The sequence below is a fragment of the Salvelinus fontinalis genome, chromosome 32 (genome assembly GCF_029448725.1).
Source record: "Salvelinus fontinalis isolate EN_2023a chromosome 32, ASM2944872v1, whole genome shotgun sequence".
Lineage (NCBI taxonomy): Eukaryota > Metazoa > Chordata > Actinopteri > Salmoniformes > Salmonidae > Salvelinus > Salvelinus fontinalis.
This window is the reverse complement of record NC_074696.1, coordinates 13514094-13537611: the sequence shown is the minus strand read 5'-3', so window position 1 is coordinate 13537611 and position 23518 is coordinate 13514094. Positions and strand designations below refer to the sequence as shown.

The following is a 23518-nucleotide window of genomic DNA, read 5'->3' as shown; positions in this document are numbered from 1 at the left end:
CAATATACATTTAACAACGTATGCTGTGTTACAGCACTACTTTTGGTGTGCCCTCAGGAATTGCTCTTGAGAAAATTTTATGTAATTGTCCCCTCCAAGGTGGATCTCAGATTTTCGCCCCTGATATTGCCTCGTTATTGCTTTTCCCCCAAATGTTTTAATACTTTAGTTTACTCACTTTTCAAATATTTGTTTACTTAAAAAAAACAGCAGCATTGTTGGTCAAGGGCTTGTAATGTTAAGTAAGCATTTCACGGTAAGGTCCACACATGTTGTATTCGGCGCATGTGACATCTCACCTGCCATTTGTATACGATCAGAAGAACCGCAAGGGCTAAATGCTTGCACAGGCTCATTCTCCCTCCCTGTGCCAATCTCCTTCGCCAGGGGCTTCCTGTTCGGTTCATGGCTACACTCCATTTCCACACGAAGAGCAGCGTAGTTTTCTTCCATTATTTGACACACTGCTAGTACGGCTGTTGCTGTTAAAGTTTCCATAACGGACGCTACACGCGCACGAAAAACGATTTCGTTAAACATCTTTTGTTATTATTCGACAACAAGCACAAGCCAGCTAGCTTCTTCTCTGCATTGCTTGCTGTTTGGTGTTTTAGGCTGGGTTTCTATACAGCACTGTGAGATATCAGCTGATGTAAGAAGGGCTTTATAAATACATTTGATTTGATTCTCCTTCTTCGGGATTGGCGGATCGCATCCAATTTAAATGTACGTACACCGCCACCTACTATACTAAATTTGGGCCAGTCATTTCCTACCTACATTGAATTCTCATTATTCCTGTAACTAAAATAAATACATCCACCAATTAACCCTACACCTACAGTATATACCACTATTTTATTAAAATCACCACCCCATTACCTCTTCTGCAGTAAAATCTCGTACACCCAGGTACTTCTCTGCAGCTGCCACCTACACTCATTAAAAACCCACTAACGTTACATCCTTTATCTATTGTCAAATACCGTACCTCCAAGTACTTCTATGCAGCTGTCACCACTTTATTTTCTGTGATTTACGTTCCATTTCAGCGGTTCAATTGATAACCATGGCAATGAATGCTATGAAGCCAATCTTAACAAACTTACCCGCGCAATACCCTTTTCCGGGGTTAAACCATCTACTTCCGGAGACAATTCAGCGTAAACATTGAAATCACAGTTTACTGTCTGATGAGATAAAGCTTCATGCATTATTCTCAAAGACAAAATACGTTCTTCTCATTTCCCATGAGTTGGTTTATTTCTCAAAACATCCCAAAAAACGTTTAAACTTTAACACAAGCATGTTCCTTGTGACAATCTTATTTTGACCTGATTATTTTCAACACTACACAAATACTGTAGGAATTTGAATAATAAAAAGTTGAACTTTATGTTGAACAAATATAACAATATGCAGCAAACATTGAGTCATTCTTTTCATTACAATTTGCTCCAGAATACAAAATAATAGTTAGAGGAGAAAAAAGAGAACGCAAAGTATGAATACAAAGAACAGGTAACGCGACTTTTAATGCCGCGTGTACATGCTAGTCGGAACTGGGAAACTCGGAAATCTCCAACTTGCTAACTGGTTGAAATCGTGTATAACTAACAAGTCGAACATTTCAGAGTTGAGGCATTTAGCCAGAGCAATCACACACCTCATTCAATTTCCAATCAATTCAGAAAAAAACATTCCTAAATCAACACAGCAAATCAATACAACATATCATTTCCTTGCGTGAACTGCCTGGTGTCTTATCAGATTGCTCAGAAAGGAGAAGTTTTTTCCACACTGGGTGCAGTGGAACCGTTTCTCCCCTGTATGGACACTCTGATGCACTTTCAGGTTGCTGGAATGAGAGAATTGTTTCCCGCATTGAGCGCATCTGAAAGGTTTCTCCCCTGTGTGTACTCTCTGGTGCCGCTTCAGGCCGCACAGCTGGCTGAACTGCTTCCCACACAGGGCACACTCGTACGGTTTCTCCCCCGTGTGGACCCTCTGGTGCATCTTGAGTTGGCACAGGTGAGGGTACTCCCTCCCGCAGAAGGTGCACCTGTAGGACCTCGCCCCCTCCTCCCTAGACCCTCTGTCCTGATGAGTCCCAGTCATGTCGCCCAGGTGGGTGTCGGGGGCGCTCCCCTCGAAATCCACCCAGGTGGGGTACTGCAGCTCCCCGGTACCCTCGGCCAATGGAGCGGTGGCTGCGGGGTTCTGAAAGGTGCCGAGGCGGTTGTTGAAAGCGCCGTCCATGCCAATGGTGTAGAAGTGATTGTCAGGTGAGTTCTGTCTTGCTGCTGGCTGGACACCTGGGTGAGGATGATGATAAGTGTTACTCGAATGTCCTCCAAGAAGCATGGCATCTGCTTCACTATGTCCTCCTTGATGATGCCGGTGTTCCATGATGTCACCTTGTCTCCACGAGGAGGGCGTGCCATCCCCATCTTCCCCCTCGTCAACATGGAGGGGGTCAATAACTATGACCTCAGACTTGACCCCTGAACCGCCCTGGGAATACTCGTGTTCACCCCTCACCATCTGAGGAAGTGGGGGAATGGGGTTCAACTTTTTGAGAGGCGAGGGGCTTCCTGAGACTGTCTCGGCAGCATAACTAGAACAAGATGGCCGATCATTCGCTGTATCACTGACTCTTTGCTTACGGGAGTTTACAGGCAGATCGGTTGTTCTCTCGGGGTTTAGGCTGCGCTGCTGTTTAGCAACAGGTCCTGGACCTGTGAGTTGGAACACCTGGCTCAGGCTCTCAGGCTCCGGGTCTGACTTGAAAACAGTGTCTGATCTGTTGACAGTCACTATGCTGTGTTTGGTTCTGAGCTGCTCAGTGAGCTCTGTTTGGTCCGTGTCTAGAGAGGTCTGTGTGTTTGGGTCTGTCATTCTGTGGCCACTATCAGTGCCTGAAGAGACAACAGAAGCATGATGGTCATATGTAGTCAAATAAAACAATGAGGTTGTCAATCAGTATGTCATTTTTCATTACAACAATCCATTCATCATTACCTGGCATCTCCCTCAGACCCTCTTCTTTCTTCCATGGCTGGAGGTCTCTCTCCCCTTCCACAGTAGATTTGGCCTGAAAAGAGGAGGGAGGACAGAGTAGACAGACATGAGCTCTACAAAGCTCTCATACAAATGCAGGTCTATTATAACTTAGATATTACTAGGCTATAATATTGATCAACTGGCTTGAATTAAGATGTTAATTTACTGACTCAACTCATGGACACAGAACATCTGAAGATTCTCTGTCCTCAAAACATTTGAAACTAAAATTGGACTGCAATAATTTCCTGTACTTTTGAAAGGAAAACATAGTTTCCTGCCAACTGACTGATTTCATTCGTAAGCAATGTGAGAATACACTATGTAGGTTCTATTTGAGAATATATATGTAGGGTCAATGTGAGAATATATATTTAGGGTCAATGTGAGAATATATATGTAGGGTCAATGTGAGAATATATATGTAGGGCCAATGTGAGAATATATATGTAGGGCCAATGTGAGAATATTTATGTAGGGTCAATGTGAGAATATATATTTTAGGGTCAATGTGAGTTTATTAGGTACACCACCCCCTTCACGAAAATGGTTCGCTCTTACAGACAATGAGTCTGGTGGCCCTGGCTTGCTATATAAATCAGGCAGACAGGCATCGAGGCATTCAGTTACTGTTCGATTGAACGTTAGAATGGGTAAAACAAGCGACCTAAGAGACTTTGAGCATGGTATGATTGTCAGTGCCGGGTGCGCGGTTCCAGTATCTCAGAAACGTCCAGCCTCCTGGGATTTTCACGCACAACCGTGTCTCTAGGATTTACCGTGAATGGTGCGACAAACAAAACATCCGGTCAGCGGCAGTCCAGTGGACGAAAACAACTTGTTGATGAGAGGTCGAAAAAGAATGGCTAGAATAATGCAAGCTAACAGGCGGACCACAGACAGACAAATAACAGCGTAGTACAACAGTGGTGTGCAGAACGGCATCTCGGAACGCACAACTCAGCGGTCCTTGTCATGGATGGGCTATTGCAGCAGACGACCACACCAGGTTCCACTCCTATCAACTAAAAACAAGCAGAAGCAGCTCAAGTGGGCACGCGATCACCAACACTGGACAACTGAGGAGTGGTACTACCGCATAGCCATTTTGCACAAGAAGCATGAGTCAATAGACCCATCTTGCCTGGTGTCAACGGTACAGGCTGGTGGAGGTGGTGTAATGTTTTCCTGGCACAGGAATGTACCAATTGAGCAACGTTTGAACACCACAGCGTATCTGAACATTTTTGCTGACCAGGTGCATCCCTTCGTGGCTACAGGGGGGTCCGACCCAGTACTAGATGGGTGTACCTAATAAACTGGCCAGTGAGTGTATATTTACGGTCAAGAAGCACCATGAGGGGCCTCCCGAGTGACATATCGGTCTAAGGCACTGCTTCGCAGTGCTTGAGGCGTCACTTCAGACCCGGGTTCGATCCCAGGCTGTGTCCGGGAGTTCCATAGGGCGGTGCACAATTGGCCTAGTGTCTCCCGGGTTAGGGGAGGGTTAGGCTGGGGGGCTTTACTTGGCTCATCGCGCTCTAGCGACTCCTTGTGGCGGGCCCGGCGCCTGCAGGCTGACTTCGGTGTTTCCTTAGACACATTAGTTTCGGAGGACGCGTGACTCGACTTTGGCCTCTCCCGAGCCCGTTGGGGAGTTGCAGCGATGACACAAGCTCGCAATTGGATATCACAAAATTGGGAAGAAAAAGGGGGTAAAATACCAAAAAATAAAAAGCACCATAATTCTTTGAAAAATAGTATTTATTGAGGGAATTATAGGATTTAATGAACATATTGGTACAAAAGGACAGTTTTTCACTCTCACGGTACAATTGCAGGATCTGCTATAACTTGTTGAGGCACGCAGTATTCTTATGAGAAAACAACAACTATCAACCTTAAAAGTGAATGTGAATGATGCTGTTGGCCTTGAAGGAGCCAAGGAACTAAGAAAACGTAAAAGTTTATGCCGATAATGTAAATATGAACCACATTGTATTGTAAACCAGCCTTGTCTCATAGACTAGATGTAACATAGTACATCTATATCTGTGACCCTCAAATGAATATGATATGGTACTTTTGGTATAGTTACATAAGAAAGGAGGTTACTTAAGGCAACAATGAAAGGAGTGTGGTTGGTCGGCGTGGATGGGTGGGCGTACAACACAAAAGTCTAGCAACCCAAAGGTTGAGTGTTCAAATCTCATTATGGACAACTTTAACTACTTACTACTTTTTAGCTACTTTGCAACTACTTGGCATTTTAGCTAACCCTTCCCCTAACCATAACCCTTTAACCTAACTCATAACCTTAACCCTAACCCCTAGCCTAGCTATCTAATCACATAGCTAACGTTAGCCAACACAAATTGCAATATGTCATATGTTTTGCAAATTTGTAGCGCTCTGCAAGAGCCGACTAGGTGAAATCTGTTGACGTGCCCTTGAACAACACACTCAAGCATAATTGCTCCTGTAAGTCGCTCTGGATAAGAGCATCTGCTAAATTACTAAAATGTAACAAATGTTTTTTTGTTTTTTTTTAACATGCATGAGACCAAAGCAAACATATGACAACGTTTGAACTCATGATATTGCTATAACATATTTTCAATAGGAATCTCTTGCTTCTGTGTCAGTTCTCAATGATGAAGCTTCTGATGTCTTTTCAGATTGCTGGAGTGGGAGAACCTGCGGCCGCACTGTGCACAACTGAAGGGCTTCTCTCCAGTGTGGACGTTGTGGTGAACTTGGAGCTGACTGGCGCACACAAAGCTCTTCTCACACAAAGGTGCAGGCGAACACACGCTTTCTGGTGTGGCCAACAGCGTACTGCCGCAAGTCACTCTCATGGACAAACTTCTTATGGCAGTTTGTTACGGTTGTTCTACGGTGCATAGTCTACCGTGTGTGGTGAGATTACTCAAGTGAGAGGAAATTGTGGTGCTTGGTCTAAAATGGCCAACAGGAAGTGAGGTATGAGTTGGTTGTTGAGCTCCTCTTCCTGGTATTTCAGAGTGTCTATGGAGGCTTGCCAACGAACACCAACTATCTTTGTTGGCCTCAACTGCATTTCCCGTGCCAAGATGCATGCTTGTATTTATCTCTGAGGGCCGGAAGCCAGGTGAAACCAATTGCGTGGTGTTGTCTCGCATCGATTCGGTGTGAATCATTGGTGCGTTTCTGTTAAACACTCCCACTACCTGCTTATTTCCAGTCCCATTGACATGTGGTGTAGTAGCTGTACCCACCTGACCCCACTCAAAACCTCTATCTACCTGCTGCCCACTGGACACAGAGTCAATCACTATCACATGTTCTGATGAAGAATGGAACGACTTGGGGGAAAACCTGAGGTTTTCTAACCCTACACTTCTCATTTCCATGGCCGAGCTAGTCTGTGTTTCTGGGCCCACTGGGCCACTCCCTAGGTCCATAACTGAAGTGTGAGCAGCAGAGGCACCATCATCAGTCGCTACTACCTCTCTGCACACCTGGTTTAAAGAATCTCTTAGGAGATTGAGGTCCCTGTTCATGTCACACTTTGTGTCCAGACTCTGTCTCTCTGCTCTGGGTTCAAGTCCTGTAAACTGCTGTGGTCCCTGGTTCACATTCCCTGTTTCTGACTGGAGGAAGACGACGTCAGATCCACTGACCTCCATAGCAGTGTTGTTGTAGTTGTTGCCTCTGGGGCCACTAGACTGGAAGGCGGGGTCCTCTGTGGTGGCTGCAGCCGGTTGGGTGGTTAGCTCTCTGCTGCCCTCCACTGTTCTGGCTGGGTGTCTGGACCTAGATTCCTGGTCATCTGTTTCTCCCTCCACCTTGATGATCAACAGGTCTGGTTCCCCTTCCTCTGTCTCTGCTGACTGCTGATGGGGTTAAGTGGGAGAGATGAGTGAGACAGAGCATACACTATCTACTGAATGGAGATATGGGCATGACATGGGATTTAGTGAAATTCATAGTAGTTGCCTTGGTGTTATTGTGTTATAACCAGTGGTGGAGGGTAAACTCCACCTTTTGTATTTTGCGTGAGCGTTTACAAACCGTTTGTGCAAAAATGCCTTGAAAGTATAGAGAGTATTACTTTATTCACAGCAAACATCTATGGTTATAATGTGCTGGGATATATTCGTCTATACAGACATGACCTCATCCCCAGGCGGAAGGAAGTGTCTCGTGTCCGAGACAAAAACAGATATAAGTCTGTGAAAGTATGAAAAATCGGCTTTTAAAATTGGAACTTACCTCATCACTTGTAATATCCATATGCCTTGATGGAGAGACATCTTCTTGGTCCACGTCTATGGGCTGTCTGTCTCTTGGTATGCTGCTGTTCCCAAAACTCCTGTTGGAAAGTCTGTTTCTGCTTTGCCAAGTAGGTCCTGGAAATAATAGGGGAGGTAAAAAAATAATAATAATTATAACTACACTACATGGCCAAAATAATGTGGACACCTGCTTGTCAAAAATTTTCATTCAAAAATAATGTGCATTAATATGGAGTTGGTACCCCCTTTGCTGCTATAACAGCCTCCACTCTTCTGGGAAAGCTTTTCACTGGATGTTGGAACATTGCTGCGGGGACTTGCTTCCATTCAGTCACAAGAGCATTTGTGAAGTCGGGAACTGAAGTTGGGCGATTAGGCCTGGCTCGCAGTCGGCGTTCCAATTCATCCTAAAGGTGTTCGATGGGGTTGAGGTCAGGGATCTGTGCAGGCCAGTCAAGTTCTTCCACACCGATCTCGACAAACCATTTCTGTATGGACTTTGCTTTGTGCATGGGGGCATTGTCATGCTGAAACAGGAAAGGGCCTTCCCAAAACTGTTGCCAGAAAGTTGGAAGCACAGAATTGTCTGGAACGTAATTGTATGCTGTAGTGTTAAGATCTCCCTTCACTGTAACTAAGAGGCCTCGCCAAAACCAGCCCCAGACCATTATTCCTCCTCCACCAAACTTTACAGTTGACACTATGCATTGGGGCAGGTAGCGTTCTTCTGACATCCGCCAAACCCAGATTCGTCCGTCGGACTGCCAGATGGTGAAGAGTGTTTCATCACTCCAGAGAACGCATTTCCTCTGCTTCAGAGTCTAATGGCGGTGAGCTTAACACCACTCCAGCCGATGCTTGGTATTGCGCATGGTGATCTTAGGCTTGTGTGCGGCTGCTCGGGCCATGTAAACCCATTTCATGAAGCTCCCGACGAACAGTTTTGTGCTGATGTATTGTCCAGAGGCAGTTTGGAACTCTGTAGCGAATGTTGCAACCGAGGACAGAAATGTTTTTTTGGGCTATGCGACTTCAGCACTCGGCGGCCCCGTTCTTTGAGCTTGTGGCCTACCACTTCGCGGCTGAGCCGTTGTTACTCCTACACGTTTCCACTTCACAATAACAGCACCTACAGTTGACCGGTGCAGCTCTAGCAGTGCAGCAATTTGACAAACTGACTTGTTGCCAAGGTGGTATCCTATGGAGGTGCCAAATTGAAAGTCATCGAGCTCTTCAGTACGTGCCATTCTACTACCAATGTTTGACTATGGAGATTGCATGGTTGTGTGCTCGATTTTATACACCTGTCAGCAACGGTGTGGCTGAAATTGCCGAATCCAATAATTTGAAGGAGTGTCCACATACTTTTGTATATATATATAGTGTATGACAGTTTAATAAATTATGATTACTTTCCATATGCCCCCATCCATCAATGGTGTTTTTACAGAGAACATGGCAAGCATAATACGTTCATGACGTGTGTAATGTGTCTTTAGAGCTAGAAGGATCCTAGCTGTGTTGACAGTACAAATTAAGCATGATACGTCATATATGGAATGTCAATAATACTGCTGGGCCCTAACTGTATTGACAGTACATAAATCATGGCTGTATTATGCTTGCTTTGAACTTTGTAAAACACAATTGATGGACGGGGTCAAATTGAAGATTCATGTAATTTAGCCTATGTGCACTGTCAAATTCATCATCACCACCACCAACCTGTCGTTGCCGTCTCTCGATGGTTGTGTCTGTTTAGGAGGCGTATTCCATGGAAGCGATTGTGGACGGACCCATTTGAAAACTTTGTTCTCTCAGCCCGAAACCTCGCGATCTGAAGTTCCATCAATTTCATATTCCTCCGTAGAAATTCGTTCTCCTTTTGGCTTTGGGAAATCTCCAGGTGTACAACTGCATAGCCATCGTCAACAACTTTGCAGATTTCGGCTACAGCCGCGTTGGCTAGCACCTCCATGATTGAGGCTATCTGCGCCTGGAAATCGACCACGGAACCCGACATTGTCCCCCGACGCTTTTGGTCCCTTTTCAATATGAAAACAGTCTTTGTGTTTTCTATATTATGATTCTCTACAGTTATCTAGCAATCTAGTAAAACAAATACAATCATATCAGAAGCTAAACATCGATAGATAGATAGCTTTTGATTGTAGCTAGCTTTATTTTCCTCGTCACAGTAATGTAATCATATGCTGGGCTGTAGAACATATGCTGGGCTGTAGAATTTAAAGTTTAACACTGCCACCTACTGTATAGGAGTGCTGCACAAGAATGTTGTACCTATGAAAGAAATATGTAATTTCGTGTAAACATTAGATTTTTTTACTGTACTTTGGATCATCACTGCACCAATACAAATTCATAAGGATGTTTAAAATCTTCACCTGTAATAACTTCTACATTATCAATCCACTCTGGACCAAGCATCAAGCCAGCTGAACTGAAAACACTACCCCCTACACAGAGGGTAGCGTTCCATGTGGAAACCTTCCAAACTGTTAACACATGGACCCAGTTTTAATATGAAAACCCCAGACGTGTGGAGCTTTTTCCCTTACAACCAGGGCCAGGAGTTTTTCCACACAACGTGCCTATCATTACTCCAAGTGGAGATGTGTGAATTAGCCCCTAGATGCTGATCTTGGGTCAGTTTTTATTTTATTTTCCACAACCAGTTAAGGTTAGGATTGGATAAGAGGAAGCTGATCCTGGACCTGTAGCCTGTTGAAATTCGGGAAGGGGGCTTGCTTCCCTCTTTGGGGAACCTGGTGGAGAGTAACCCTTGGGGATGAAAAGCGGTTTCGGGTGGACAGTCCATTGAAATCTAGCAATTTGGACCTCGATCCTACAATTCTCCCTTGCTCTGTGTTTTGAGTGTCAGGGGGACACTTCTCTGTCTGTCCAGACTCTATTGCCCCTCCGCATCCTCCTCTTTGACAGTAGATTTGGCCTGAAAAGAGGAGGGAGGAGTTAAGTCGACGGGCATGAGCTCTACAAAACTCTCCAAACAAATACAGGTGTATTATTACCAAATCAAATTGTATTGGTTACATGCTCCAAATACAACAGGTGTAGACCTTACAGTGAAATGCTTACTTAAGAGCCCATTCCCAACAGTGCAGTTAAAAAGACAAATATTTGCTAAATAAAAAAGTAAATAGTAACACAATTAAAACAATAACGAGGCTATATACAAGGAGCACCATTACCGATTCAATGTTCCTGGGTTCGAGGTTGTTGAGGTAATACATTATAGTATGTACTTGTGGGTAGGGGTAAAAGTAACTAGGCTGTATTATTGATCAAATGAAGTTGTTCCTTTACTGACTCAACTCATGGACACAGAAAATCTGAAGCTTCTCTGTCCACAAAACATTTAAAACTAATATTGGTCTGCAGTAATTCCCTGTACTTTCAATAGAAAAATGTCCATTCCTTCCAACTCCCTGATTTAATTTGGAAGCAATGTGAGAATATACAGGTAACTGCCAAAATAAAGGAAACATCAACAACGTTTCTTAATATGGTGTTGGGCCTCCACAAGTCAGAACAGCTTCAATGCACCTCGACATAGATTCTACAAGTGTCTGGAACTCTACTGGAGGGATGCGACATTTCTTCCTCGAGAAATTCTATCATTTGGTGTTGTTGATGGTCGTGGAAAACACTCCAGAATCTCCCATAATTGTCTTTCGTGAACTAACACTCGCTCTTCACTTTTTCCCTCCTACTAGCGCCGACTTTGCTGATAGCTAAAACATTTTTTAAATGGACTTACTTTGTCTGTGATACGTGGTTGTCCGACCTAGCTATCTTAAGATGACTGCACTAACTGTAAATACAATCTCATTTTATTGGTCACATACACATATTTAGCAGATGTTTTTGCAGGTGTAATGGAATGCTTGTGTTCCTTGCTCCAACAGTCCAGTAGTATCTAACAATACACACAAATCTAAAAGTTAAATAATGGAATTAAGAAATATTAGGACGAGCAATGTCGGAGTGGCATTGACTAAAATACAGTAGAATACAGTATAGACATATGCAGTATGTAAACATTAATAATGGAACACTAGTCACTTTAATAAAGTGACCAGTGATTCCATGTCTATGTACATAGGGCAGTAGCCTCTAAGGTACAGGGTTGAGTAACCGGGTGGTAGCCGGCTAGTGATGGCTATTTAACAGCCTGATGGACTTGAGATAGAAGCTGTTTTTCGGTCTCTCGGTCGCAGCTTTGATGCACCTCTACTGACCTCGCCTTCTGAATAATAGCGGGGTAAACAGGCCGTGCCTCGGGTGGTTGATGCCCTTGATGATCTTTTTGGCCTTCCTGTGACATCAGGTGCTGTAGGCGTCCTGGAGGGCAGGCAGTGTGCCCCTAGTGATGCATTGGGCAGTCCGCACCACTATCTGCAGAGCCCTGCAGTTGCGGGCGATGCAGTACCAGGCGGTGATACAGCCTGAGAGGATGCTTTCTATTGTGCATCTGTAAAAGTTTGAGGGTTTTAGGTGCCAATCCAAATTTCGGCAGCCTCCTGAGGTTTTAGAGGCGCTGTTGTGCCTTCTTCACTACACTGTCTGTGTAAGTGGACCATTTCAGATCGTCAGTGATGTGTACTCCGAGGAACCTGAAGCTTTGAACTTGAAACTTGAAGTGATGTGTACTCCGAGGTACCGTTGATGTGGATAAGGGCGTGCTCCCTCTGCTGTCTCCTGAAGTCCATGTTTTGATGATGTTGAGGTTATTTTCCTGGCACCACTCCGCTAGGGCCCTCACCTCCTTCCTGTAGGGTGTCTCATCATTGTTGGTAATCAGGCCTACTACTGTTGTTTCGTCTGCAAATTTGAAGATTGACCTTCGATGTGTGCGTGGCCACGCAGTCATGGGTGAACAGGGAGTACAGGAGGGGGCTGTGCACACACCCTTGTGGGGCCTCTGTGTTGAGGATCAGCGTAGTGGAGGTGTTGTTTCCTACCTCAGGAAGTCCAGGTCCCAGTTGCACAGGGAAGGGTGTTCAACCGAAGGGTGTTCAACCCTTCCCTGTGCAACTGGGACCTGGACTTCCTGAGGTAGGAAACAACACCACTGGGACCTGGACTTCCTGAATGTAAATGTTCAATTGGGTTGAGATCTGGTAACTGACAGGGCCATGGCATATGGGTTACATCGTTTTCAAGCTCATCAAACCATTCAGTGACCAATGGTAGCCAAAACAATGGCATTACCAGCATTTTTATGCATGACCCTAAGCATGATGGGATTTTAATTGCTTCATTGACTCAGGAATCATACCTGTGTAGAAGCACCTGCTTTCAATACACTTTGTATCCCTCATTTTGTATCCCTCACTCCCTCATTTATCCCTCAGTTGTTCTATTATTTTGGCAGTTACCTGTATATATAGGGTCAATATACACTCAGTGGCCAACTAGTACCAGGTCGGACCCCCTTTGCCACCACAACATCCTAAATTCTTCGGGACATGAAAACATTGCTCAATTGGTATTGAGGGACGTAACACGTGCCTGGAAAATATTCCCCACACCCTTCCACGACCAGTCTGTGCCGTTGACACCAGGCATGATGTGGCCATGGCCTCATGCTGTTTACACCAAATCCTGACTCTTCCATTAGCATGAAGCAGCAGGAACCAGGATTGCGTGACCATTGGAGCCGCTTCTTCTTGTTTTTAGTTGATAGGAGTGGAATCTGGTGTGGCCGTCTGCTGCAATAGCCCATTTGTTACAAGGACCGCTGAGTTGTGCGTTTCGAGATGCCGTTCTGCGTCATTATTTGCCTGTTTGTGGCCCACCCGTTAGCTTGCACGATTCTTGACATTTTTCTTCGACCTCTCAGCAACACACTATCACACATACTGTACACTGCTGCTACTCAGTTTATTACCCATCCTGATTGCCTCGTCGCTTTTATCCCTACCTCAACTACCTCGTACCCCCGCACATTGACTTGGTGCCGGTACTACTTGTATATAACCTCGTTATTGTCATTTTATTGAGTTACAATTGACAATTTTTATTTGGTAAACTTTTCTTACTTTTTAACTGTATTGTTGGGAAAGGGATCATATATCACGGTGAAGTCTACAACTGTTGTATTCGGCGCATGTGAAAAATACAATTTGATTTGAATATACAGTATACACTGAACAACAATAAACACAACATGCAACAATTTCAACGATTTCACTGAGTTACAGTTCATAAGGAAATCAGTCAATTTAAAAACAATTCATTAGGCCCTAATCTATGGATATGCATCTGTTGGTTACAGATACTGTACCTTAAAAAAATTGTAGAGGCATGGATCAGAAAACCAGTCAGTATCTGGTGTGACATCTCCTTCACATAGAGTTGATCAGGCTGTTGATTGTGGCCTGTGGAATGTTGTCCCACTCCACTTCAATGGCTGGGCTTAGTTGCTGGATATTGGAGGGAACAGGGGCACGCTGTCGTACATGTCGATCCATCCCAAACATGCTTGTGAGTATGCAGGCTACGGAAGAACAGACATTTTCAGCTTTCAGGAATTGTATACAGATCCTTGTGACATGGGGCCGTGCATTATCATGCTGAAAGACGAGGTGATGGAGGTGGGTCTCAGGATCTCGTCACGGTATCTCTGTGCATTCAAATTGCCATCGACAAAAAAAATCAATTGTGTAATGATCATGCTGTTTAATCAGCTTCTTGATATGCCACACCTGTCAGGTAGATGGATTCTCTTGGCAAAAGAGAAATGCTCATTAACAGGGATGTAAACATTTGTGCACAACAGTTGAGAGAGAAGCTTTTTGTGCGTATGGAACATTTCTGGGATCTTTTATTTCAGTTCATGAAACATGGGACCAACAATTTACACGTTGCCTTTTTTTTGGTTCGGTATATTTAGGGTCAATGTGAGAATATTATTTACTGATTGAATTATACAAATTGATAAACAAAAACTGCAGGGGGTCTGCAAAAAAATAAATATATAATTATATATACACGTAAAAAGTGGAGAAAAGTGTATTTACAATGTTTATGAATATCATTAGCAAAAACAGAATAGACACATTTTGAATTAGAAAATATATTTTATTTCTAAAGATGTCAACACATTTCCTAATATTGGGCAAATTACACTCACTGGAGCCAATTACACTGGCGTGTCTGACATAGGCTTTGAAAAAGCACCTACGAATAGGCTACCAGTGTGGCAAGTGCCACTGACTGCTAGTGAGTTCTTTACTTGAACATACATTTTTGCCAACACATGGCTAACCTTTGTTTAAATCAGCTAAATAGCTGCACTTAGCGAAAATGTGTTTGGCGTTAACTTTCTAGCCAGTAGGCCATGTTAGAGTTTAAACTTCTTCCAATTATAAAATGTGAGTATGTCAAAATACTGAATCTACTAAATCTATTCATAAAAAAAAAAAAAGATTACTACTTCTCCTTGCCATTATCATTCACCTGAAGATACAGTATGACAAGATGTGATTTTTTGGCTAAGATATGATTGGTGGCCTGGGAGGGGGTCCCTGGGCAAGAAGAAAAGGTTGAAGTGTATGCAGCTAATGTAAATATGAACCACGTTGTGTATTATAAAACATAAGAGACCTGGGCTAACATCCTGAAGACATACAATGGATTGGGAAAGTATTCAGACCCCTTCACTTTTTCCACATTTTGTTACGTTACAGCCTTACTCTAAAACGGATGACAATCTTTTTTTCTCGTCAATCTACTCACAAAACTCCATAATGACAGAGACATTTTCACAAATATATACAAATAAAACGTAAATACCTTATTTACATACAGTACCAGTCAAAAGTTTGGACACTCCTACTCATTCCCGATGGGGAATCCTGAGTGGCGCAGGGGTCTAAGGCACTGCATCTCAGTGCTATACGCGTCATTACAGACCCTGATTTGATTCCAGGCTGAATCACAACCGGACGTGATTGGGGGTCCCATAGGGTGGCGCACAACTAGCCCAGCGTCGTCCGGGTTAGGGTTTGGGGTAGGCCGTCAATGTAAATAAGAATTTGTTCTTAGCTGACTTGCCTAGTTAAATAAATAAAAACTACAGGGTTTTTCTTTATTTGTTCTATTTTCTACATTGTAAAATAATAGTGAAGACATCAAAACTATGAAATAACACATATGGAATTATGTAGTAACCAAAAAAAGTGTTAAACTAATCAAAATATATTTTATATTTCAGATTGTTCAAAGTTGCCACCCTTTGCCTTGATGACAGCTTTGCACATGCTTGACATTCTTTCAACCAGCTTCATGAGGTAGTCACCTGGAATGCATTTCAATTAACAGGTGTGTTTTGTTAAATTCTTTTGTGGAATTTCTTTCCTTCTTAATGCGTTTGAGCCAATCACTTGTGTAGTGACAAGGTAGGGGTGGTATACAGGAGATAGCCCTATTTGGTAAAATACCAAGTCCATATTATGGCAAGAACAGCTCAAATAAGCAAAGGGAAACAACAGTCCATTACAGATGAAGGTCAGTGAATTCGGAAAATTTCAAGAACTTTTAAAGTTTCTTCAAGTGCAGTGGAAAAACCATCAAGCGCTATGATGAAACTGGCTCTCAAGAGGAACGCCACAGGAAAGGAAGACCCGGAGTTACCTCTGCTGAAGAGGATAAGTTCATTAGAGTTACCAGCCTCAGAAATTGCAGCCCAAATAAATGCTTCACAGAATTCAAGTAACAGACACATCAACATCAACTGTTCACAGGAGACTGCGTGAATCAGTCCTTCATGGTCGAATTGCTGCAAAGAAACCACTACTAAAGGACACCAATAAGAAGAAGAGACTTGCTTGGACTGAGAAACATGAGCAATGGACATTAGACCGGTGGAAATCTGTCCTTTGGTCTGATGAGTCCAAATTTGATGATCTCTGCATGTGTGGTTCCCACCGTGAAGCATGGAGGAGGGGGTGTGATGGTGTTATGCTGGTGACACTGTCTGATTTATTTAGAATTCAAGGAACACTTAATGAGCATGGCTACCACAGCATTCTGCAGCGATACGTCATCCCATCTGGCTTGCACTTAGTGGGACTATCATTTGTTTTTGAACAGGACAATGACCCAACACACCTCCAGGCTGTGTAAGGGCCATTTGACCAAGAAGGAGAGTGATGGAGTGCTGCATCAGATGACCTGGCCCCAACAATCACCCGACCTCAAACCAATAAAGATGGTTTGGGATGAGTTGGACTACAGAGTGAAGGGAAAGCAGCCAACAAGTGCTCAGCATATGTGGGAACTCCTTCAAAACTGTTGAAAAAGCATTTCAGGTGAAGCTGTTAGAGAATGCCAAGTGGTGGCTACTTTGAAGAATCTCAAATATAAAATATATTTTGATTTGTTTAACACTTTTTTTTGGTTACTACATGATTCCATATGTGTTATTTCATAGTTTTGATGTTTGCACTGTTATTCTACAATGTAGAAAATAGTAAAAATTAAGAAAAACCATTGAATGAGTAGGTGTGTCCAAACTTTTGACTGGTACTGTAAGTATTCAGACCCTTTGCTATGAGACTCAAAATTGAGCTCAGGTGCATCCTGTTTCCATTGATCATCATTGAGATGTTTCTACAACTTGATTGGAGTCCACCTGTGGTGAATTAAATTGCTTGGACATGATTTGGAAAGGCATACACCTGTCTATATAAAAGGTCACACAGTTCACAGTGAATGTCAGAGCAAAAACCAAGCCGTAACGTTGAAGGAATTGTCCGTAGACCGCCGAGAAAGGTTTGTGTTGAGGCACAAATCTGGGGAAGGCTAGCAAAACAAGAAGTTTGGAAGCACCAAGATTCTTCCTAGAGCTGGCCGCCCAATGCCAAATTGAGCAATCGTGGGAAAAGGGCCTTGGTCAGGGAGGGGACCAAGAACCCGATGGTCACTCTGAAAGAGCTCCAGAGTTCCTCGGTGGAGATAGAACTTTCCAGAAGGACAACCATCTTTTCAGCACTCCACAAAATCAGGCCCTTTATGGTAGAGTGGCCAGATGGAAGCTACTCCTCAGTAAAACGCACATGACAGCCCGTTTGGAGTTTGCCAAAAGGCAACTAATGAACTCTCAGACCATGAGAAACAAGATTCTCTGGTCTGATGAAACCAAAATTGAACTCTTTGGACTGAATGCCAAGCGTCCCATCTGGAGGAAACCAGACACCGCTCATCACTATGGTGAAGCATGGTGGTGGCAGCATCATGCTGTGGGGATGTTTTTCAGTGGCAGTGACTGGGAGACTAGTCAGGGTTGAGGGAAAGATGAACGGAGCGAAGTACAGAGAGACCCTTGATGAAAACCTGCTCCAGAGCACTTAGGACATGACTGGGGCGAAGGTTCACCTTCCAACAGGACAATGACACTAAGCACACAGCCAAGACAACGCAGGAGTGGCTTCGGGACAAGTCTCAATGTCCTTGAGTAGTCCAGCTAGAGCCCGGACTTGAACCCGATCTAACATCTCTGGAGAAACTTGAAAATAGCTGTGAAGCGACACTCCCCATTCAACTTGACAGAGCTTGAGAGGATCTGCAGAGAAGAAAGGGAGAAACTCCCCAAGTTTGTAGCGTCATACCCAAGAATACTTAGACTGTAATCGCTGCCAAAGATACATCAAGAAAGTACAGAGTAAAGGGTCTGAATACTTATGTCAATGTAATATTTCCCGTTTTTATTTATTTAATGTATATACACTGCTCAAAAAAATAAAGGGAACACTTAAACAACACAATGTAACTCCAAGTCAATCACACTTCTGTGAAATCAAACTGTCCACTTAGGAAAAAACACTGATTGACAATAAATTTCACATGCTGTTGTGCAAATGGAATAGACAACAGGTGGAAATTATAGGCAATTAGCAAGACATCCCCAATAAAGGAGTGGTTCTGCAGGTGGTGACCACAGACCAATTCTCAGTTCCTATGCTTCCTGGCTGATGTTTTGGTCACTTTTGAATGCTGGCGGTGCTTTCACTCTAGTGGTAGAATGAGACGGAGTCTACAACCCACACAAGTGGCTCAGGTAGTGCAGCTCATCCAGGATGGCACATCAACGCGAGCTGTGGCAAGAAGGTTTGCTGTGTCTGTCAGCGTAGTGTCCAGAGCATGTAGGCGCTACCAGGAGACAGGCCAGTACATCAGGAGACGTGGAGGAGGCCGTAGGAGGGCAACAACCCAGCAGCAGGACCGCTACCTCCGCCTTTGTGCAAGGAGGAGCACTGCCAGAGCCCTGCAAAATGACCTCCAGCAGGCCACAAATGTGCATGTGTCTGCTCAAACAGTCAGAAAACGACTCCATGAGGGTGGTATGAGGGCCCGACGTCCACAGGTGGGGGTTGTGCTTACAGCCCAACACTGTGCAGGACGTTTGGCATTTGCCAGAGAACACCAAGATTGGCAAATTCGCCACTGGCGCCCTGTGCTCTTCACAGATGAAAGCAGGTTCACACGCACATGTGACAGACGTGACAGAGTCTGGAGACGCCGTGGAGAACGTTCTGCTGCCTGCAACATCCTCCAGCATGACCGGTTTGGCGGTGGGTCAGTCATGGTTTAGGGTGGCATTTCTTTGGGGGGCCGCACAGCCCTCCATGTGCTCGCCAGAGGTAGCCTGACTGCCATTAGGTACCGAGTTGAGATCCTCAGACCCCTGACCCCTTGTGAGACCATATGCTGGTGCGGTTGGCCCTGGGTTCCTCCTAATGCAAGACAATGCTAGACCTCATGTGGCTGGAGTGTGTCAGCAGTTCCTGCAAGAGGAAGGCATTGATGCTATGGACTGGCCCGCCCGTTCCCCAGACCTGAATCCAATTGAGCACATCTGGGACATCATGTCTCGCTCCATCCACCAACGCCACGCTGCACCACAGACTGTCCAGGAGTTGGCGGATGCTTTAGTCCAGGTCTGGGAGGAGATCCCTCAGGAGCCCACCTCATCAGGAGCATGCCCAGGCGTTGTAGGGAGGTCATACAGGCACGTGGAGGCCACACACACTACTGAGCCTCATTTTGACTTGTTTTAAGGACATTACATCAAAGTTGGATCAGCCTGTAGTGTGGTTTTCCACTTTAATTTTGAGTGACTCCAAATCCAGACCTCCATGGGTTGATAAATTTGATTTCCATTGATCATTTTTGTGTGATTTTGTTGTCAGCACATTCAACTATGTAAAGAAAAAAGTATTTAATAAGAATATTTAATTCATTCAGATCTAGGATGTGTTATTTTAGTGTTCCCTTTATTTTTTTGAGCAGTGTATATATACACACATTTGCAAAAATGTATAACCTGTTTTTGCATTGTCATTATGGGGTAGTGTGTATAGATAGAATACTTCACGAATGCACTGTAGAACAAATCAAGTTTGAACTCATGATATTGCTATAACAGCTTTTCTCAATAGGAATCTCATGCTTCTGTCCAATTTCTCAATGATGAAGCTTCTGATGTCTTTTCAGATTGCTGGAGTGGGAGAACCTGCGTCCGCAATGTGCACAACTGAAGGGCTTCTCTCCAGTGTGAACATTCAGGTGCATTTGGAGATCGGTGCGGGACATAAAGCTCTTCTCACACAAGTTGCAGGCGAACGCCCGCTTTCTGGTGTGGATGACCGCGTGCTGACGCAAGTCACTCTCGTGGACAAACTTCTGATGGCAGCTCAGGCAACCGTACAATCGCTCTATGGTGTCAGGTCTAACGTGTGTGGCAATATTACTTGAGTGAGACGAAGTTGTGGCGCTTTGTCTAAAATGGCCGACAGGAAGTGAGGTATGAGCTGGTTGTTGAACTCCTCTTCCTGGTATTTCAGAGTGTCTATGGAGGCTTGCCATCGTAGGTGCGTTCCTCTCAAACACTCCCTCTCCCTGCGTATTTCCAGTCCCATTGACCTGTGTAGTAGTAGCTGTACCCACCTGACCCCACTCAAAATCTCTATCTACCTGCTGCCCACTGGATACAGAGTCAATCACTATCACGTGTTCTGATGAGGAATGGAATGACTTGGGGGGAAACCTGAGGTTTTCTAACCCTACACCTCTCATTTCTATGTCTGAGCTAGTTTGTGTTTCTGGGCCACTCCCTAGGTCCATAACTTTAGTGTGAGCAGCAGAGGCGCCATCATCAGTCGCTACTACCTCTCTGCACACCTGGGTTAAAGAATCTCTTAGGAGATTGAGGCCCCCGTACATGTCACACTTTGTGTCCAGACTCGGTCTCTCTGCTCTGGGTTCAAGTCCTGTGTGGTGCTGGAGTCCCTGGTTCACATTCCCTGTTTCTGACTGGAAGACGACGTCAGATCCACTGACCTCCATAGCAGTGTTGTTGTAGTTGTTGCCTCTGGGGCCACTGGACTGGAAGGCGGGGTCCTCTGTGGTGGCTGCAGCCAGTTGGGTGGTTAGCTCTCTGCTGCCCTCCACTGTTCTGGCTGGGTGTCTGGACCTAGAGTCCTGGTCATCTGCTTCTCCCTCCACCTTGATGATCAGCAGGTCTGGTTGCCCTTCCTCTGTCTCTGCTGACTGCTGATGGGGTTAAGTGGGAGAGATGAGTGAGACAGAGTATACACTATCTACTGAATGGAGATATGGGCATGACATGGGATTTAGTGAAATTCTTAGTAGTCTCGTTGTTATTGTGTTATAATCAGTGCTGTAGTGGAGGGTAAACTCCACCTTTTGTATTTTGCACAAAAACCTTCATAAAGACATTGGATAGAAGTAAATTATTCCACTAATACAAATATAACTTCACATATATCTTAAGACTGTTTTCATGAATTTTATTATATACTCTTTAATCCAATTCAAAAACAGCAAGGGACGTGATCCAGGAAGTAGACAGGATTTTCATAGCGTATTGCTATAAAACGAACTGACATAATGCTAATCCATAGCTTTTTTCCATAGGAATCTCTTGCTTCTGTGTCAGTTCTCAATGATGAAGCTTCTGATGTCTTTTCAGATTGCTGGAGTGGGAGAACCTGCGGCCGCACTGTGCACAACTGAAGGGCTTCTCGCCAGTGTGGACGTTCTGGTGAACTTGGAGATGGCTGGCGCACACAAAGCTCTTCTCACACAAGGTGCAGGAGTACGTCCGCATTCTGGTGTGGATGACCGCGTGCCGCCGTAAGTCACTCTCGTGGAGAAACTTCTTATGGCAGCTTGGGCAACCATACGGTCGTTCTACGGTGCCAGGTGTAACATCTGTGGCGAGAATACTGGAGTGAGAGGAAGTTGCGGCGCTTAGTCTAAAATGGCAATCAGGAAGTGAGGTATGAGTTGGTTGTTGAGCTCCTCTTCCTGGTATTTCAGAGTGTCTATGGATGCTTGCCAACGAACACCAACTATCTTTGTTGGCCTCAACTGCATTTCCTGTGCCAAGACGCATGCCTGTATTTATCTCTGAGGGCCGGAAGACGGGTGAAACCAATTGCGGGGTGTTGTCTCTCATCGATTCGGGGTGATTCATTGGTGCGTTTCTGTTAAACACTCCCACTCCCTGCTTATTTCCAGTCCCATTGACCTGTGGTGCAGTAGCTGTACCCACCTGACCCCACTCGAAACCTCTATCTACCTGCTGCCCACTGGACACAGAGTCAATCACTATCACATGTTCTGATGAAGAATGGAACGACTTGGGGGAAAACCTGTGGTTTTCTAACCCTACACTTCTCATTTCCATGGCCGAGCTACTCTGTGTTTCTGGGCCCACTGGGCCACTCCCTAGGTCCATAACTTTAGTGTGAGCAGCAGAGGCGCCATCATCCGTCGCTACTGCCTCTCTCCACACCTGGTTTAAAGAATCTCTTAGGAGATTGAGGCCCCCGTACATGTCACACTTAGTGTCCAGATTCGGTCTCTCTGCTTTGGGTTCAAGTCCTGTGTACTGCTGTGGTCCCTGGTATACATTCCCTGTTTCTGATTGAAGGAGGACGGCGTCAGATCCACTGACCTCCATAGCGGTGTTGTTGTAGCTGTTGTTGCCTCTGGGGCCACTGGACTGGAAGGCGGGGTCCTCTGTGGTGGCTGCAGCCAGTTGGGTGGTTAGCTCTCTGCTGCCCTCCACTGTTCTGGCTGGTTGTCTGGACCTAGAGTCCTGGTCATCTGCTTCCCCCTCATCCTTGATGATGAGCAGGTCTGGTTCCCCTTCCTCTGTCTCTGCTGACTGCTGATGGGGTTAAGTGGGAGAGATGAGTGAGTGAGACAGAGCATACACTATCTACTGAATGGAGATATGGGCATGACATGGGATTTAGTGAAATTCATAGTAGTTGTTATTGTGTTATAATATGCTGGCATACACATCTATACAGACATGACCTCATTCCCAGGCAAAACGTTCTGGTGTGCGAGACTAAAATAGGCATAAGTCTGTGACAGTCTAAAATCGGCTGTTAAAATTGGAACTTACCTCATCACTTGTAGCATCCATATGCTTTGATGGAGAGACATCCTCTTGGTCCACGTCTATGGGCTGTCTGTCTCTTGGTATGCTGCTGTTCCCAAAACTCCTGTTGGAAAGTCTGGCTCTGCTTTGCCAAGTAGGTCCTGGAAATAAAGAGGTAAAAAAATAAAAAATCATAACTATGATGTTACCTAAATTATGATCATCTTCCATATGTCCCCATCCATCAATGGTATTTTTACAAAGAACAAAGGAAGCATAATATGTTCATGACGTGTTATAATGTGTCTATAGAGCTAGAAGGATCCTAGCTGTGTTGACCGTACAAAGTAAGAATGACATACACTGAGTGTACAAAACATTTACAACACCTGTTCTAATCTATTTCTGTGTTCATATTTCAGAACAGAGATTATTTAGACTTTAAGGATAGTGGAAAAAAATCACGCTGAGGAAAAATAGAGCCACTCTACAAATTAGTATCACTCTCTATTTGTCTCACACCCTCTCTCTCTCTAACTCTCTCTCTCTCCTTCCTTCACCCGGAGCAAAGCAGAAAATCCCAAACAGTCCTGGTGATGAGGGGTGTGCTCCGTGCTCTGGCCCCTGCCTGTGTTCCCCTATCCTCCCTTACGGCATGGCAGCAGGCCGGAAGTTCCCCCTCTGCCCCTGTTGCCTCCCGAGCGCACACACACAC

General features: G+C 44.6%; 1 protein-coding gene across 5 annotated transcripts; it reads right to left on the bottom strand.

Annotated features, from left to right (window-relative positions):
* Positions 1-1235: 1235 nt before the first annotated feature.
* On the bottom strand, positions 1236-23263 carry LOC129830773 (zinc finger and BTB domain-containing protein 34-like). 5 transcript variants are annotated; one of them, XM_055893477.1, is made up of 6 exons: positions 22828-23262; positions 22369-22584; positions 20727-20939; positions 6726-6938; positions 3022-3094; positions 1236-2918 (listed from the first exon to the last, which is right to left on the bottom strand). In XM_055893477.1, exons 1-6 carry the CDS (start codon positions 23032-23034, stop codon positions 1735-1737), a joined length of 2106 nt encoding a protein of 701 aa, XP_055749452.1. In that variant the 5' UTR covers positions 23035-23262; the 3' UTR covers positions 1236-1734. The 5 variants fall into 5 exon arrangements, with proteins under 5 accessions (XP_055749452.1, XP_055749454.1, XP_055749456.1 ...); XM_055893479.1 differs by lacking the exons at positions 20727-20939; positions 22369-22584; positions 22828-23262 and adding exons at positions 7318-7454; positions 9066-10311; positions 13669-13791; XM_055893481.1 differs by lacking the exon at positions 22369-22584 and having other exon boundaries at positions 22828-23263.
* Between the last annotated feature and the right edge of the window lie 255 nt (positions 23264-23518).

What these genes read in the sequence shown, in the direction of transcription:
- LOC129830773 (XM_055893477.1), bottom strand. Translation starts at nt 23,034, where the DNA reads ATGGAAGATGATCATAATTTAGGTAACATCATAGTTATGATTTTTTAT. An exon ending in TGGATGCTACAAGTGATGAG is followed by an intron (nt 22,585 to 22,827) that starts GTAAGTTCCAAT and finishes TAACCCCATCAG; the next exon opens with CAGTCAGCAGAGACAGAGGA. An exon ending in ACAACAACACTGCTATGGAG is followed by an intron (nt 3,095 to 6,725) that starts GTCAGTGGATCT and finishes TCCTCTTTTCAG; the next exon opens with GCCAAATCTACTGTGGAAGG.